The sequence below is a fragment of the Carica papaya genome, chromosome 4 (genome assembly GCF_054855325.1).
Source record: "Carica papaya isolate Zhongbai chromosome 4, ASM5485532v1, whole genome shotgun sequence".
In the NCBI taxonomy this organism is placed as follows: Eukaryota; Viridiplantae; Streptophyta; class Magnoliopsida; order Brassicales; family Caricaceae; genus Carica; species Carica papaya.
Window position 1 is genome coordinate 27,928,629 of NC_142312.1, and position 17,082 is coordinate 27,945,710.

At 34.5% G+C, this 17,082-nt stretch overlaps 2 protein-coding genes across 4 annotated transcripts; both read right to left on the reverse strand.

Moving 5' to 3' along the window:
- Positions 1–178: 178 nt before the first annotated feature.
- On the reverse strand, positions 179–8,809 carry LOC110820747 (DNA topoisomerase 1 beta-like). Its single transcript, XM_022050324.2, has 16 exons — positions 8,609–8,809; positions 6,365–7,699; positions 5,961–6,155; positions 4,832–4,912; positions 4,690–4,749; positions 4,457–4,551; positions 4,208–4,364; positions 3,996–4,121; positions 2,519–2,599; positions 2,208–2,298; positions 1,989–2,122; positions 1,584–1,652; positions 1,379–1,468; positions 1,027–1,130; positions 770–938; positions 179–646 (listed from the first exon to the last, which is right to left on the reverse strand). The coding sequence occupies exons 2-16, from the start codon at positions 7,661–7,663 to the stop codon at positions 578–580; spliced, it is 2,820 nt and encodes a 939-aa protein (XP_021906016.2). The 5' UTR covers positions 7,664–7,699; positions 8,609–8,809; the 3' UTR covers positions 179–577.
- A 5,008-nt stretch (positions 8,810–13,817) lies between these two features.
- On the reverse strand, positions 13,818–16,926 carry LOC110820860 (putative long-chain-alcohol O-fatty-acyltransferase 5). Of its 3 annotated transcripts, XM_022050476.2 has the most exons (3): positions 15,700–16,926; positions 14,575–14,667; positions 13,921–14,059 (listed from the first exon to the last, which is right to left on the reverse strand). In XM_022050476.2, exons 1-2 carry the CDS (start codon positions 16,742–16,744, stop codon positions 14,600–14,602), a joined length of 1,113 nt encoding a protein of 370 aa, XP_021906168.2. In that variant the 5' UTR covers positions 16,745–16,926; the 3' UTR covers positions 13,921–14,059; positions 14,575–14,599. The 3 variants fall into 3 exon arrangements, with proteins under 3 accessions (XP_021906167.2, XP_021906168.2, XP_088074786.1); XM_022050475.2 differs by lacking the exon at positions 14,575–14,667 and having other exon boundaries at positions 13,818–14,059; XM_088218660.1 differs by lacking the exon at positions 13,921–14,059 and having other exon boundaries at positions 14,458–14,667.
- Positions 16,927–17,082: the final 156 nt, after the last annotated feature.

The following is a 17,082-nucleotide window of genomic DNA, read 5'->3' on the forward strand; positions in this document are numbered from 1 at the left end:
GAGCTTAATTCAAATATTACTTACATGGGCTCCAATATCATAATATAATTTTTCATGCATCTTGTTCCATATGAAAAATGTGAAACTATATCAAAAAGAAATTCACAGTTGCATGGAATTGAAAGAGAGAGTCAAAAGACCAGTGATTTCATTACATGCAAGTAAAACAATCTAATGATGAAAAGGAAAGAAAAAAATTATATTAAATTGACATGGTTCATAGAAATTTTCAATGTATATTTGAGAACTCAAAAGGTTAGTAGTAGGTAATGAAATTCAGAATGTTTAAGCTAACAACTCTTGTGCAACTTTATCTGAAAATTGAACCAGTCTAGGAGGGGAAGTTGGAAAAATAAAGGCAAACTTGCCCCATAATTAGATTAGACTAACATACAACAAGAAGTTTCCTCTAGGGAAGGTATTTTATAAAATTTCAAAAAAAAAAAAATGAGTAACTGTAATGGAAGAGAGGGGATTTATCTTTTTTTTTTTTTTTTTTTTTCTTAATAGTTCACTTTTCTATTTGCTTTAGAAGAAAGGGGAAAGAAAAAAGGGGGACTACTTGATCGAACCGGGATTAGAATCTAAATTCGGGATCCACATCCATTGCCCAAGCAAACTTTGCGAGGAGAGACTTGTTGAATATCTGCAAAAATGCAAGAAAAGCTTTTAGTTGGGAGACAAAACAAAAGGCACTTCTCAATGAAAACATCACTATCTTTGTAAGTGCATGAAATATGTTGACCAATTAGAATCCAAACATTAGAACCTTCTCGATGGGAACTTCGTGCCGCTTGCACCAGGCGACAGTAATCCTAGGGTCAAGATAATTGATTTTGGAAGTGCCCAAAGCCACAGTTTTGAGATCCTCTTTGGTTTGCATATCTCTTTCCATTTTCTCAATCTTTGCATTTGTTTGACCAATCTTCCTTTCCAATCTGCAGATAAAGTCATGAAAAGAAAATCTATATAAGATGTATACGGAGGTTTTAAAATAAAAAAGAAAACCAGTATAAGTTATATTACGCTTCGGGGGACAAGTTCCTCTTTCGCTTTCCTTCGGCATCCTTCAGCGGTGGCTTGCCTTTCTTAGCTCTGTCCAAATCAGTTTTCAGCTCTTTTAGCGTATCCTATAAGCAAAAGAACAAGCATTAATTTATGGCAATGATTTTCGATAATTTAGCGGCTGAAACAGCTAAGAAAAAGTTGGAGGGTGCGCCTGCTGCATTTGTTAGCTCACAAGAATGCGGGATAAGAAAATGTAAGGTGTGGAAAGTTGGAAAGTTAGTTATCTATATCAAATCAGCCAGTCAATCCCTTCGCAATAACCAAGAGTAACAAACCCCAAGTTATTTTAAACTGTTCAAAAAGTTATTACCTTAAGCTCTTCAATTTTCCCAGTCAATCTTCTCATTTGTTCACCATGAGTTTTTGAAACAGTGCGTTGATGATTACAAATGATCGCAACCTGCATTTACAACAGCTAGAATTGTAAATGATACAGATAACACAACATAAACACTACAATAAAAAAAAAAAAAAAAAAAAAAAAAAAAAAAACCATCCAGAAGAATTGTCCTTACCTCTTTGTTCGCCTGCTGGTAAACAACTATTTTTTCTGCAACATCACCATTTTTGGTTTCTCTATGTAACTGTCATCAAACCACAAAAAATAGTAATCCTGACAGAAACTTGATTGAAAGATGTTATTCATGCAAATTACTTGACGCATACTCTACTCTCACTGTTAATGCTTGAATGATAAAGATGAAGTCAGAACATGCACTGATCCACCTAATAATGGTTTACCTGTTCTAATCTTGATAATTTTCCCATTGAAAGAACAGTGATGCTGATGCAGTAACCACAAATTAAATTTTGAAAAAACTGGATTCATTACTTGGAAGCTCTTGTATCATAAAAGAAATCCGTCTGAATGTGGTCAATTAAAACACAAACATGATATTTGGTCCAAGATTGCAACATACCATCTCATCCAATGTGACTGATGCGTTATATGTACGGAAGACTTTAGCAGTAAGGCCAGGCATAAGTTCCTTCAGATGTGCATTCAGTTTACTTGTATCTAGTTGGTCAAAAAGATCATCACTTTTACTTTTTCCTGGATAGAAAAGGAAGATGAGGTCATTCATCATGATCATAATAATAAACAATTATGAAATTTAACAAAGGTTTCATTCACTTACCAGATTGGAACTGTCCAATTGCCTTGAAAACAGGAAGCTCAACCTCAACGGTGTTTACATATTGAATTGAATCTTTACCAAGAAAGTCAAACTGAATGGTCAGCAGAAAAAAACATAGGTTAGAACATGTAGACACCTAGAAAGTTTTCAACTAAGACGAAAGCAACTAAATCAGTATCAAGCAAAAATTCAATCAACTTATTATGCTCTCCTCTTTCCTAAAAAATGAAACAGTTAACTTGGCTTCTTGAAAGCATGTAACCTAAAAGCAATATCCAAATCTGCTTCCAAGAAAAACAAATTAATCATACCTTCAACTTATTTGGAGGGATACACTCCACATTTCCAACTTTTAATGTACAGCAACCAACAGTGTCAGCTTCATCATCATCCTGCAGAAATTCAACCATAAAATGAAGAAAAGCAAGCCTATTTGCTATTCCTACTGAAATTGAACATATGAGGATAGTCTTGCTAATTGCTAATTGACGATTTAGGTAATATTGTAGATATGCTAATCGATATGTAAATTCTGTACGTGGGAGGTGCTCCCTTAGCACCTTTTGATATTAATACTACCCTTAATTTTATTTTTAAAAAAAAAAACAGTTCCACACAGCACAAGATGTAGGGAAACTAAATGCAGTAGCAACGTTAACAGTGAATAATATATATGGACTCTAAGATAACAAAAGGTACGCATGCACATATTCAACGTATGCCAAAAGAGCCTCCATGGTATGTGGGAAAAAAGTGAGAAGGAATCAATTCTGTATCTGCCAAATGGAGCAGTTCAATTCTCATCCCATCTTAGCTTTTCCAATTGTGCAAGTGCAACTATTAATTTAACAAATTACCATAACCACATTTACAGGTTGAATCACAGTTTAAGGGGATTTATTCAAACCCAGTATGTTATTTTTATGCCTAAAAAATGTCATTGTTTTATAATGCATGAATGTCACTACTGCTTCAACTCCCATGTGTTATTACCCTTACAACACATCAAAAAGGTACATAAGCAGCAAAAGCAAAAAAATTTGGGCAGCTTTAAAAAGAAGAAATAGGGACCAACAATCTGGATGGAAGGGTAATACAATGAGGCAGATATGGCACCTGCCAAGGTCCTTCAACCTAACTTGTGTACATTTAAAGCAGCCCTCTGGTGGGAAAAAGTAAGTGAACACCACCATTGGCTTCTCCAACAACAATATCTTAAGTTAGGAATTCTAAAACACAGAATTCCAATGGAAAAGGCATCGGCTTGTTGTTCATTACAATAAAAACAAAGGAAAACATGCACATGAAGCCAAAGGTGCTAATGAGCTTGATTTAGCATAAAACAATCAGGTAATATACAGTAAAATTGTACATCATATACCAGAGAACAAAGTACAAGTTGTTACAACACAATCACAAACCCTCATGTCTCATATTCAAGGGAATGAGCAGAGGAACTTGAATCAATAACAATGGAAATAGCTCTAATGAGTAAAATAGCTATAAACAACAACGGGTTGTCTAGTTAAGTCCAATCAAATGTCATACTGAACCATTCCTTGACTGGTGGTGAATTTCACCCCTTCTTATGAGGATCTAAGTTCAAATTACGGGCTGCACATATCCTACATATCATCTTAAGGGCGTTCTGCTATTATTGGCATGTAGTTGCCAAATGATTAATTAAATGTATAAATTTCCACTAGAAAAAATCAAATGCCATAATATAACCAGAAACCATAAGCACAAATACATGCATGACCATATATAACCAACAAAATGCTGTACCTTCTCATTGCCCGCCCTAAGAGCTAGTTTATCGATAAGATAGGTTGCCACTGCTATTTGCCTCTTTGTAACATCTTTACTTGTAAAATTCTTCGTGTATGCTGCTCTAATGTTCTTTATATAATCCTGAATCAGAATACAGGTAACTAATTAGGAGCAGCTTACTTTTTTCACAAAACCACATGATGTTAACAAGAAACCAAAGCAACTACCTTCAACATTCTAGCTTTCTCGTATTTCTCTTTGTCACTTTGGCCCTTCAAGGAACTGCTAGCTGCCAAGAATACATACTTGAACTCTTTTGGGTTGATAGGGTCATTCCAAAAAGCTAACCATGTGACAGTGTTATCATGCTTCACTTCTTTCCAGCTGCCAAGTAAAAATATATGAGAGTTAATTAACTCTTGAAAAAATGAACTAAATCAAAATAGTTTGTTCCTCTTTCCGGGACAAAAAAACACCTTTCACCAGGAATTGGACATTCAGGAATTGGAGCATCCTTTCCAATATTTATAGTAATGTCACTTGGATGGATACGCTTTTTCAGTTTCCCCATCTGAAATGTATCAGGAAGCAATTAAAAGTGTTACAATAATTAAGAAACTAAACATAAGAAGGGAAAAAACAAGTGAAAATTCTGCGAGTATCAACCACATATCTCTAAAATTTTAGAAGAGAAATATAATTTGGAAACCTTTGGATGCTCTCCCCGGCCACGAAACAGCCCAGGTGGTTCAACTCTGAAATTGCCAACCTGCAACAGAAATAGCCAAAATCAGCCTAATTGCTATAAAAGGTGGCAAGAGTTAGAGCATAACAAATGGAGCCAGTTTTACCTTCTCTTTTACACCATCAACAATAGCCCACATATACTTATCCTCTTGCTTCAATTTCTCTTCTTTCAGAGCTTTCTTCTCCTGCATATTGACAAGCACAAAGATTATATGACATTTACTTCAGAAGAATCACAACTTACAAACAAAAAATTCTGAGACTTCCAAAGCCAAAGCAGTTGCCAGGTAAAAATCAACCTCCACAAAGAAAGGTTCAACGTACTAAGGAAGATAGCCTAATATTACTGCTTCTAGAAGATGAAAATTCTCAAAACAGAATAATTCTGATGAAAGAATACCATTGAGGTGCCAAGTATCACTCAGTCAATGGAGACAAACGGGTGTTTGCCAATGTGAGAAGGTCATAATTTCCACACCAAACTTTTAAGAATATATTTTTTGTATCGTATTGGAATACTAAATCTTATAGAGATTGCAAATCTTACTGAAAGAGGTCAGGATCCAGCAAATGAACATAAAAAACTATCTTTTGTAACGAATCACTGAGGCACGACAATTTCAGCATTACTTTAGTACAAAGGTTTACATAGCCAACTAACTCCTAATTGGAGGGCAATGTCATAAGTGAAAGAGACAACAGAAGGTGTATTTAAAGGAAAATGCTCCTATATTTTGGAACAGAAGTAAGGATTAGAAAAAGGCTAATCATATATTCATTTGTCTGTTGTACTATATTTTACTAAAATTTTTAAGAAATTCCAAATGTGACTTTTGAAATCAAGTGAAATCAAGAAACAATATCTACTTGTGTTCTCCTTTTAATAGTCTTGTCAGATGATTCTATTCACAATTCTGTATGCAGGACCCAAAATGCTTTTGGTCAAAATAATGTGTCCACAGTATCCAAAGCTTGAGAAGTATAAGATGTATATGGGTGTCAATATCTTCATATTGAAACAGCAAGAATAGAAGAAACCCTCAGCTCATATGCCTATGCACAAAAGGAAGCTTACTGCTCATGTTGTTTACTCAAGCTCATTGCCTAGTGCAGTCAAACTTTCTATAGCTGATGGCAAAACTACCATGAAAATATTATACCTATATGCCCAGACTCCAGAGGTTAACTGTAATTGTTTCAGAACCAAAATTATTTAGGGTAAAATCCACTAACCTCTGTACTCATTTGTTTCTTCTTCTCTTTTTCTTTCAGATGCCATTCATATATTGGACCGAAATCACAGAGATCCAACTTCTGAATTACATGATTTTTGCCAAGTAACTTTTGCCAATCATTCCAAAAGTTCTCACGGAACTTCTGTTTGTGAAAGTAATCTGTATCTGTCATCACTGCAAACATTGTTGCAACCTGCATATGTTATTCAATAGAACATGAGTTACATAAATTAACAAAAAAAAATAACTTCGCAGAAGAAAATTACATTCAGAAACTCTAGAGAATTCACAGATGTATTAGTATTGTGACTGAACAGATGGAAAGCAGATGTAAGAAAGAAGAGAAGAAGTGAACAAAACTGAAATGAATAGAGGGAGGGAGATAATGAGCAAGAGAAAAACCTCCTCTTGTTCGGGAGTTAAGCCAACCAGCTTATTGTTGTAAAGTATCTTAACTCCATGAGGCTTGTATGGAGGAGGAAAAATGACACCATTGTGAACCAAGGTGGTCCATTTTTTCTGTCCATCACCCGAAGGTAGCTGCTTTGATGACTTGGAATATTTAGAATCTTTCTCTGGCTTCTTGGACTTCTTAATTGTCTTTTTGACCGAAGACACAACTTTTGTCACTTTTTGGTTTGTAGATGATGATTTAATACTTGATGAGACTGTTTTCTTCATCCTCTGGGCAATTGGGATGTCTTCATCATCATCTACCTTATTTTCTGCTTTGACAGTTACTTCCTTGGTTCTCACTGATGCAGATGCGTCCAAGACCTTGGCCTTTTTAACTGAAGACTGATCTGTGGAATTAGCCTTCTCCAAAGGTCTTTTATTAGAAACCAAGGAAGGGTTCGGCTTCTTATCCTTCATGGTGGAACCATTCAGCTGAAGTTTCAAAGACAAAGGTTTCTTTTCATCAGAAAAATCAAGCTTGCTACTGGATGTCCCTGCCTTGGCTGTCATTTGTAACCTTGAGAATATAGGAACATCATCAGACTCCTCAGGAGTACGTTTCACCAAGGGCTTTGGCCCTGTTCGATGTAGCGAATCTTCTGAAGGGTTCTTGCTGTTGATCTTTTGAATTTCTGGCTGCGATGTTCCTGTCTTAGCCTTCATCTGTAACCTCACAGATATAGGAGCCTCGTCATCTGAGTCATCTGAAGGTCGCTTGACACCAATCTTTGCAACTGGTCGTTGTGATGAATCTTCATGTGGACGCTTGAGATTGGCCTTTGGCACTGCTGCCAATGATGAGTCCCGTATGGAAATGCTTGCATTAGGACCTTTCTTAGCTTGGCTGGGATTTACTTTAAGTCTAGAACTTAGTGGCTTATCATCTTCAGAATCCTCATTAGTTTCAGTAGCATCTTTGACTGAATTATTTGCCTCCTTAACAGCACTGACTGTACTGTGCCCTAGTTTTTGCTTTGTCTGAGTATCTACTGGAGTTGATGGTTTTGAATTTATTACAGGTGACCTTACTGGTGTTACCTTGGCAGATGAAGTTGACGCATTTTGGCTTGCTAAAGGAGATTTCATTGGTGACGCCTTCGTGGATGGTACCACCCTAGCCCTCTGGGCATTTGAATTTGATTGATTTTGATTAGATGTTGTGTTCCTCTTAAAAATGATAGGTCCCTCATCATCATCATCAAAATCATAGGTCATGCTTGGCTGAACAGAAGTCCCACTAGCCATTTCCAACCAGGTACTATGTTGGCATGCACTTTAAATCTGACCCAAAAAAAAAAGTATTAGTTCTCCTAGCAATGAGAAATTAGAATTAGAATTGAAACCAACACTAATCACCATAACAGCAACTAATATTGATATCATAAATTTGAACAAGAGGATTACAACCATGATAGCGTACGAATTATATGGTCGCTGTTATTATGAACATATATTCTGACATAAAGTGAGATCAACATTAAACATAAACTATCACAATATTCAATCATACATTGGGACAACTTAGGCTAAGACCAATAACTACAATCAAAACCAGAAACCATAGACTATAAACTTTCCTCGTAAAGCCAAATACAACATTAAATATAAATGCATGTCCAGGTGCATAGCTGCATGCATCATGCATCTCATACACGAAGCCGCTCAGGCAGCTTGCAGTTAAACTCGGTAAGACATAAACTGAAACCAGATTCAAGCAATAGTCATTTCAGAATCATCCAAGTCAACCAATTACACTAAAGCTTCATTCAATCATTATTAAACCCTTCTCAATCAACAAATAGCACAAACTCTAGAAGAAAAAATAAGTTAAAAAAAAAAAAAAAAAGAGGAACCAAATCACAAACAGTTGCCCAAATCGTATCTACAAACCACACCACCTAGAGTCTAAATCTACTACCGATTTGTACTCTATTTCACGAAATGCAAAACCGATACTGATACCAAAATTATCAAACAGATTATTTTTTCATCAAATTCGTCGAATTTTCGGTACCCTAGTATCCAAATATAGCCAAGTCAGTCACGAAACACATCCCCCAGCAACAAACCCGAACAATCTCCCGAAACAATGACCATTTCACGAGTAATCGAACAGAAAGAATTATGAAATTTTAATAGATTTTAGCTCAGTGTTTACAAAATCAGTGTACGGGCAAAATTCCAGCTTACAAAATCAAAGATGGGGTCTCGATTTTCCGCTCGAAGGCTTCGCCGTCCGGCACCTTGGTTGGTCGCAAGGAGCTGAAGGTGACGAAGAAAAATAGCTGAGCTGCAGGGGGCTGACCGGCGACGTTGAATTGAAAGCTATAGTCACCGGTGGAAAGAGTCAGATAGCACAGAGGGTTAGGTATCGGACCTTCTATGTATAGGATTTTGATTCCTTTACAGAAGTGAATTGGGAATGGAGAAGTGAGGTTTATTTACCTTATTACCCTTACTGTATTATTAAAATTAAAATGTAATTCGGTAAATAAAATTTACATTTATTAAAATTTATTATCCAATTTAATCACCAAATCCTTAATAAAAGCAAAAGAAAATCGATATCTTTTTCCAATTTTGAAAACAAAATAGTGGAGAAAATACTAAAATATCAGATTTAATAAATTAATTTCATTTTTAAAAAAAAATTAATTTTCACACAAATTATCACCCCTATAAAAATATAAAAATTAGTAGTATAATTATTACGTTTAAGTTTAATAAAGATAATATACAATCCGATTTAGTTTTCGTTATCGTATTATATAAAACTTAAAAAGTTCTTATAGTCTTATAAAAAAAGAAATCATATCATAAATTCAAGTTTAAATAATTAATACACCATTAATATTTAACTATTAAATTATTATTTTAAAATACTATTACTTGATAATTAAAAAATAAATGTTCACAATTAATATCTCGAGTTTAAAGTTACTATACTAAGTTTTTAAATTTTCTTATATTTTAAGATATACATTTAACTAAACACACTATAATTTAACAAAATATTGTGAGAAGATGATATTATAACTAATGCATTCATAACTTTGCAATTATGAATCCTCTTGAATTTTATGGGCTTTATTTTTTTGCCTAATCCACTTAATTTTTGGAGATTTGGATCATTGTATTTAAATTATCATATTATTAAAATCCAGAAAAAAAATTATACAATAAATAATTTTATATTAAATTGTATAATTCATTATGTAGGCTTATATGTATAAATTATTGTGTATAAAAGACTATCAGGTTAGTTGAACTCAGTTATAAATTATCTAATACGGTAATGATATGTTAGACATTAATACATCAAAGTAAATTATGAATTTTGTTATGTGTAGAGATTAGATCTGTAATTTCTAATTTTATAATAGATCAAATTATGAATAAAAAAAGTTATCAAACATATTTGTGCAATGACCCCGTACATATCCAAATGAAATAAATTATAATTCAAATGCGGAAGTGAAATAAATGTTCAAGGTTTATATTTCTTACTCAATTTGATGTTCAAAAGGTTAAACTGTTAACTGCGCCTATTGATAGTTCCTGAATTCTCTGAATTTTTCTTCAAGAATCAAAACGTGTTATAAGTACTTACAAATATCTCAAACAAACCCAAAATCAGTCTCAGAGCTTATTTTAGCTAATTCCGGCACAGCAGCTCCACCATGCTCCAGTAACAGCGCCGCCGCCCGCGACAGCGGTCTACCTCGGATTAGCTGTTTTCGGTCGAATTCGACCGATTTTGCATCAATCCCTGCGAGAAAACTTGTTAAGGGGCCTCGATTGGCTGAAAAAACACAAAAAATCAAAATTCATCGGCGGCGGGGGTCTCTAATGTGGTGGCTCTTCCGGTTCACGTTGCGATTGGGTGTTTTGCTCGGTCAACCTCTAGAGAAGGAAACAATAATCACAATGGTGAAAAAATTTTGCTGAACAGGAATCGGAAAGGGGTTTATCGAAGGAGTTTTATGAAATTTCTCGCGCGGTGCCGCCAGACTTCACCCATATTTTTCGACCAATCAGCCGGTTCTCTTGCTCCGATTTGGTCATGGAGTTGTTTAAAATTGAATTCCAAACAAAATGAGAAATTTTTACCTCTTTTGACGGTCGGAAGTAGCTCCGGCGCGACGACGGGTGTCAGCAGCTCTCATTCCCAGCGGTTGGGTCTTTTTTCTCCAGCGAGGGCGATTGGCGGCTAAGGTTAAGGTTTGGTGTGAAGATAGTTATTTATACTTATCCCCCTTTAATCTGGACCGTCCATCGCGTGTGATCTGTACTGTCCGATCGCGATTAAATAGGGAGTTAATATGGGTCATTCATCGTGATTCAATTTGGGTCATTCATCGCGATCTAATCTGGACTGCCTGATCTTGTTTAAATCTGACCGTCCAATCACGTTTGGGGAGGAAACGCATTTGGGTTGTTTATGTGCGAGAACGAATTTGAGTCGTTCGATCGCGGGCACGCGAATCGCCCGCGTGGCTTCCTACGTGGCATCACGTCAACGCCCGTTGCCATGCACTGCGTCATGATTCGTCGGGGCTGCTGACCGGGCATCCTACGTGGCAAAACTTTTCTATATTGTATTTTGATCCCTGATTTTCGATTTTTCTTTCAAAAATACTTACATAATCTAAATTTTTACCTATTTTTTCCAAAATTATTTTCAATTTCATTTTCTATCAAATTTTCCTCATTTTTACACTAAATTAAAATTAAAAAAATTAAAAATTTATATTTATAATTAATTTAATTTATAATTAAATTAGTTTGGGCATTACGTTTACCTATAAATATATTATTATAGTTCATAAATTACACTTATAATCTTATATTATGACATATCATCATCAGAAGAGAACTCTAAAAGATTATGTATTAATTTAGAATATTTAACATAAGACGTACAATTTTTTTTCCTATAAATTCATGTACGTTTCCGATTCAATTTCAAATTCATTTAATTTAATATAAGTATGTTATCACTGGTTTCTGATTTTTCTTTCAAAATACTCACAGAATCTAAATTTTCACCCATTTTTTCCAAAATTATTTTCAATTTCATTTTCTATCAAAACTTTTCTATATTATATTTCGATCCCTGATTTTCGATTTTTCTTTCAAATATACTCACAGAATCTAAATTTTCACCTATTTTTTTCAAAATTATTTTCAATTTTATTTTCTATCAAAATTTTCTCATTTTTACACTAAATTAAAATTAAAAAAATCAAAAATTTATATTTATAATTAATTTAATTTAGCATTACGTTTGCCTATAAATATATTGTTATAGTTCATAAATTATACTTATAATCTTATATTATGACATATCATCATCGGAAATAAATATAATGAGAGAACTCCAAAAGATTATGTACTAATTTAGAATATTTAACATAAGACGTACAATTTTTTTTCCTATAGATTCATGTACGTTTTCGATTCAATTTCAGATTCATTTAATTTAATATGAGTATGTTATCTCTGGTTTCTGATTTTTATTTCAAAAATACTCACACAATCTAAATTTTCACTTTTTTTTTTCAAAATTATTTTTAATTTCATCCTCTATCAAATTTTTTTTATTTTTACATTAAATTAAAATTAAAAAAATCAAAATTTTGTATTTATAATTAATTTAATTTACAATTAAATTAGTTTGGACATTATGTTTGCCTATAAATATGTTGTTATAGTCCATAAATTACACTTATAATTTTATATTATGACATCTCATCATTAGAGTGAAAGAATTCTAAAAAATTACGTGCTAATTTATAATATTTAATATAGGACGTACAATTTTCGTTTTTTATAGATTCAGGTACGCTCCCGATTCAGTTTCAAGTTCATTTGATTTAATACGAGTATGTTAATTTTATTCGTATTTAATTTTTAAATCTATTTTATTCCCTATATTTTATACTCACATGTATATTTTAGAATCATCATTTTAATTCAAATTATTTTTAGAAATCTACAAATGATATAAGAATAAATTTCGGTTCAAATTATAACTATTATAAAAAAAAAATGAATAACATTAGGAATTTAAAATAAAATAATACATTAGTTTCAAAGTTAATTATATTTTCAGCATGTCGTTGTAGTGCATCCACATTACTATAAGGTTAGAAATAGAACATAATCAGGACAAGTAAATTCGAACCGACCACCTAATATCATATAAAGAGAAAACTTGGACTCTCTACTTTATTAGACAAATATAAATCCAAGTATACTTATATTAGTAAATATATTATTAATATAAATAATAATTTATACTTATAAATATAATATTATAATCAAATATATATACATTTAGCTGACCATTTTGACCAGTACAAATATGAATAAACCCAACGCGCCCTTCAAAATGTCTTCGTCTTTTTGTGAACTGCACATAAGAAACATGAAGAAACCGTGCGAAACGGCGCCGTTCGGCACCGAAAATAAATATGAATTGGGCCATTTGTGGACTGGGCTGATGCTGTGGTTTGAGATTGAACATTATGGTGAAAAATTAATATTCTACTCATAAATTAATTTGATTTCAAAAAATCAAATGAAGTCATTAATTATATTATTAATTAATCTATACGCATTTTTTTTAAATAAAATAAAATAATTTAATATATTCATTTTTTGAAATTAAAAAATAATTATTTATTATTTTAAGTCAAAATTATTATTGACTCTAAGTCAAATCAAGTTTATCCCGAGAAAGATATGAATTTTTGACTTTGATATATGGATGCAATTTGTACTTTATAAAAGCAAAAAATAAAAATTCTAAGTGTTGCTAAAGTGATTTAAATGTAAATATCACAAGTAGGACACTATAAAGATTTGATGGAGACATTAATAGTTTGTTGTTTAATCATAGTGTTTATAAATTATTTGTCACTTTTATCTAAACTAAGCAAGTTTAATACTTGTATTAATTTTAATTAATGATGAAATTTCAAGATACAAATTATAAAAACAAGAACATTGGCACTAAATTTCCGATAAATTATAAATTTATTAATTTCTAATAACTTTTTTTATTTGTTTGCAGTTAAAAATGCACGCTATTCTTCTTTCAATACAACAAATTGGTAATTAACTTATATTTTGATAAGCACAAGGCTCCTGACAAAGTCCAAACAGAGCTTGCACTCATCAATGGCTCTCGCCATGGCGCCGGTCCTCACCACCGGCGGGAAGAACAGCCAGTAGCCGGTCACCATAACGAAGCTGACCGTCACCGGCGTCGACACCACCCACGGCAACTGCCACCTGCCGGTAAAATATCTCTTCACAACTACCTCCGCAGCCACACACGCCCCATGCAATCCAAAGAACGCCGTGACTTCCCACGTGGGAGTCACACGTGTGACGTAGTAGTACAAGAGCTCGTGCATCAAACCGGAGACTAAAAAAGTCACGAACATCGCGGGAACCGGGGCCCACCATGAGCTCCCCAAACACGATCTGATAGGTTTGTACACGGTGTGTCGCAGCAGATTTGTTATCATGAGGTTCCACCTTCGTCCCCAGAAATCTTGGAGGGACGTGGCGAAAAACGGCTCATCGGACGGTGGCTGGAGCTCCACGTCGAGGACGATAAAAACGACGCCGCTGCATATGCCAAACACAAAGTCTACTAATAAATAAACCAATGAACAGCGCAGAAGTAAGACCGCGTTTGGCGGCGTTTGATCTCTGTAATCATGCAAGACGATGAACACGGCAAGAAGTAAGGCTTTGACTGGCCAACCGATACCCAACTTGGGTGGCTTGTTTTTTAGATTCTGGGTGGAATTTTGGGGAGTTTGACCAGATGGGTAGGTTTTATCTTCGTTGATTTTGATGGGGAGGCAAGCTTTGACAATGAAAGAGAGAAGGGACGGGGGCGGTTCGGATCCCGAAAGCGGGCCTTGATCGAAAGCGAAGAGGAGTAGCTTGAAGTTGGCTAACCAGGAAAGGAACAAGGCGGTGAGGCCGATAGGGAAGACGGAGGAGAGGAAAAGAGGTAGAGTGAAGAAGATAAAGAAGACAGGGATTAGAGAAAAAAGTCTCAGGAATTTGACTTTTGGGATTTTGGAGGCTATGAAATAACAATAGGTCAGAGATGGGAGAGCCACTAGCCATACCTTGATTATCTTCTTCACTTCAGATTCATAGTCTTCCATCGGCGTGTTCTCTCTGGTTTTCTTTTCGGTTTCCTTCTAATTCCTTGATGTAATCTAACAGTTCGACCCACGTATATTTAATAATGTACGTATAGATAAAGACACATACAGTTTGAGCTGTATCGTTTGAGATGCCATGTGTGTAGGCATCAATTTAAAGCGTGAATACAAGAAAAGATTTGGATTTGGATTTGGATTTGGATTTGGACGTATCTCAGTGAGTGTTTGATCGAATTTAATTTTAGCATGTGAGAAAGTTTACCCAATCGCTTAATTAAATATAATTACATAATTTTTAATACAAAATTAAAGAATAGAATATTACAGTCGCGTATGATCAGATTAAAGGGCAGTTGCTTCCCATCGAAAAACAAAAAGAATTATGATATATATATACACTAATTATTTAATAACACACACATTACATAATATATGTATATATAATGCATCAGTTAGACATGCACGTAGTGTCTACATCTATATTGTTAACTACATTAATGAGTAATTAATTAGTCAAAGGAGAAATTTAAATATTTTTGAAAATTAAACAAACAGTTTTAAACATTTTTTGAAAGTCAAGAGAATGAAGTAAATTACTTTGGATAATTCACTGTGGTAATTACTGTTTTACTGTTTCAGTACTTTGGCATTTCCCGATGAGAGAGTTCACAGACAAGAAAGTGGCGACTGTGACCCAATTGTCTCCAAACTTGTACACAATTATTAAATGACTAATAATTTCCTACCCATTAATTTAAATAATTTTTATTAAAAAATTAAAAATCTTTTTTAATATTAAAAAAATAAATAGATAAAAACTATTTTATATACATGTATTGTTTTTCTTACATTTTGATCCAATAATAATTTTTTTTTTTTTTTTTGTAGGGTAATATAATAGAGTAACAAATGAGTTTAGCAAGGGCATGAAGTACATGTGGGTTTAATGGGTGATCTCCTATATATATAAAACGTATATATTACATTTTTTAAATCAATTCTATATAAAAAATTAATTAACTAAGTTCGAGCCAACTAAAAACAAACTTAGAGAAATAACAAAATTAATTAATTAATTAAATTTACCTTTAACAAAATCTACCAACCAACGGAACTCCGTTATCGCCTGCTCATCCATCCCGTTCCTCACTAACTGCGGAAAAAATAACCAAACGCCCGTCACCGCCACGAAACCCACCGTCAACGGCCCGGAAACCGCTCGGTGAAGCCGCCACCCGCGGGCCACCGCCGCCTTCTTAACTGCCACCTCAACCGCCGTACAAATCCCGTGCAACACAAAAAACCACGTGACCTCCCACGTGGGCGGCGCTCGAGTGAGATAATAATAGATTAGCTCGTGCATGAAACCGGATACCAGAAAACTAACCATGACGGCCGGAAAAGGGGCCCACGTTGATCGGAAAATACGGCTGGATAACTGTCGGATGGGATCGTATACGGTCGGGCGTAGAATACCGGTGACCATGAGGTTCCACCGGCGACCCCAGAAGTCTTGGAGCGAGGTGGCTAAGTATGGTTCGTTGAACTGGGGCTCGATCTCCAACCCGAAGAGGATCCGAACCGGAATAGCGCTTAAAGCTAGAACGATTTCAAGTTCGAAATATGCATGTAAGCAATAAAGGGCCATGATTACATTCTTGTTTAGATCTGGTTTTTGTTCATAGACACGAAATAGGATAACCACGAGAGCGATTTTCAAAGCTAGTAAGAGTGATCTGGCTACGGCGGATATGAAGTTGGTTTCTGAGGGACTGGGTTTTGGAGATGGAGATGATTGTTTGTTAATTTTGGATTTGAATTTTATGGGAAGACAAGCGAGAGAGATGAAGTGGAAGAGATGAGAGGGAGGCGGAGATACTAATGGACCTCGATCGAAGCAGAAGAGAAGAAGCTTGAAATTGGCGAGCCAGGCGAGGAAGAAAGAGGTAACGCCAACAAGGTGAAAAGCAGCGAGGTTTAGAGGGAGAATGATAAAGATGCAGAGAACAGGTAGGACGCAGAGAAACCTTAAGAAACCTTTAGGTAGTCTCGATGCTACATAATAACAGTAACACAGAGAAGCTATGGCTGAAATCCATACCTCGATGAAGTTCCTTAACTCTCCATCCATCTCTTCTCCAAACTCTCGCTCTCTAAATTTCTTATCAGCTTCACCGTGCGATAATAAGGTTTAAGAAAAAAGAGGGATACGTGGTCAAAGTCAGATAGCTTGCGACATGGAAATAGTTTTAAAACGAAATAAGCAGATAAAATGTGTATTTGCAGATTTCAAAAAAGAATCAGATCCTTAGATTTCATCATTTCTTTGTTTGGGCTTTGTATTTTAAGGGTGTAATTGATGAAATCCTAGCCGTTGAAAGTAAAACAATATTCAATCTTCACCGTTTAATCAATTGTTCGCTCATCTTTTTCTTTTTCATTATTATTTATTCATCATCCACACAGCTG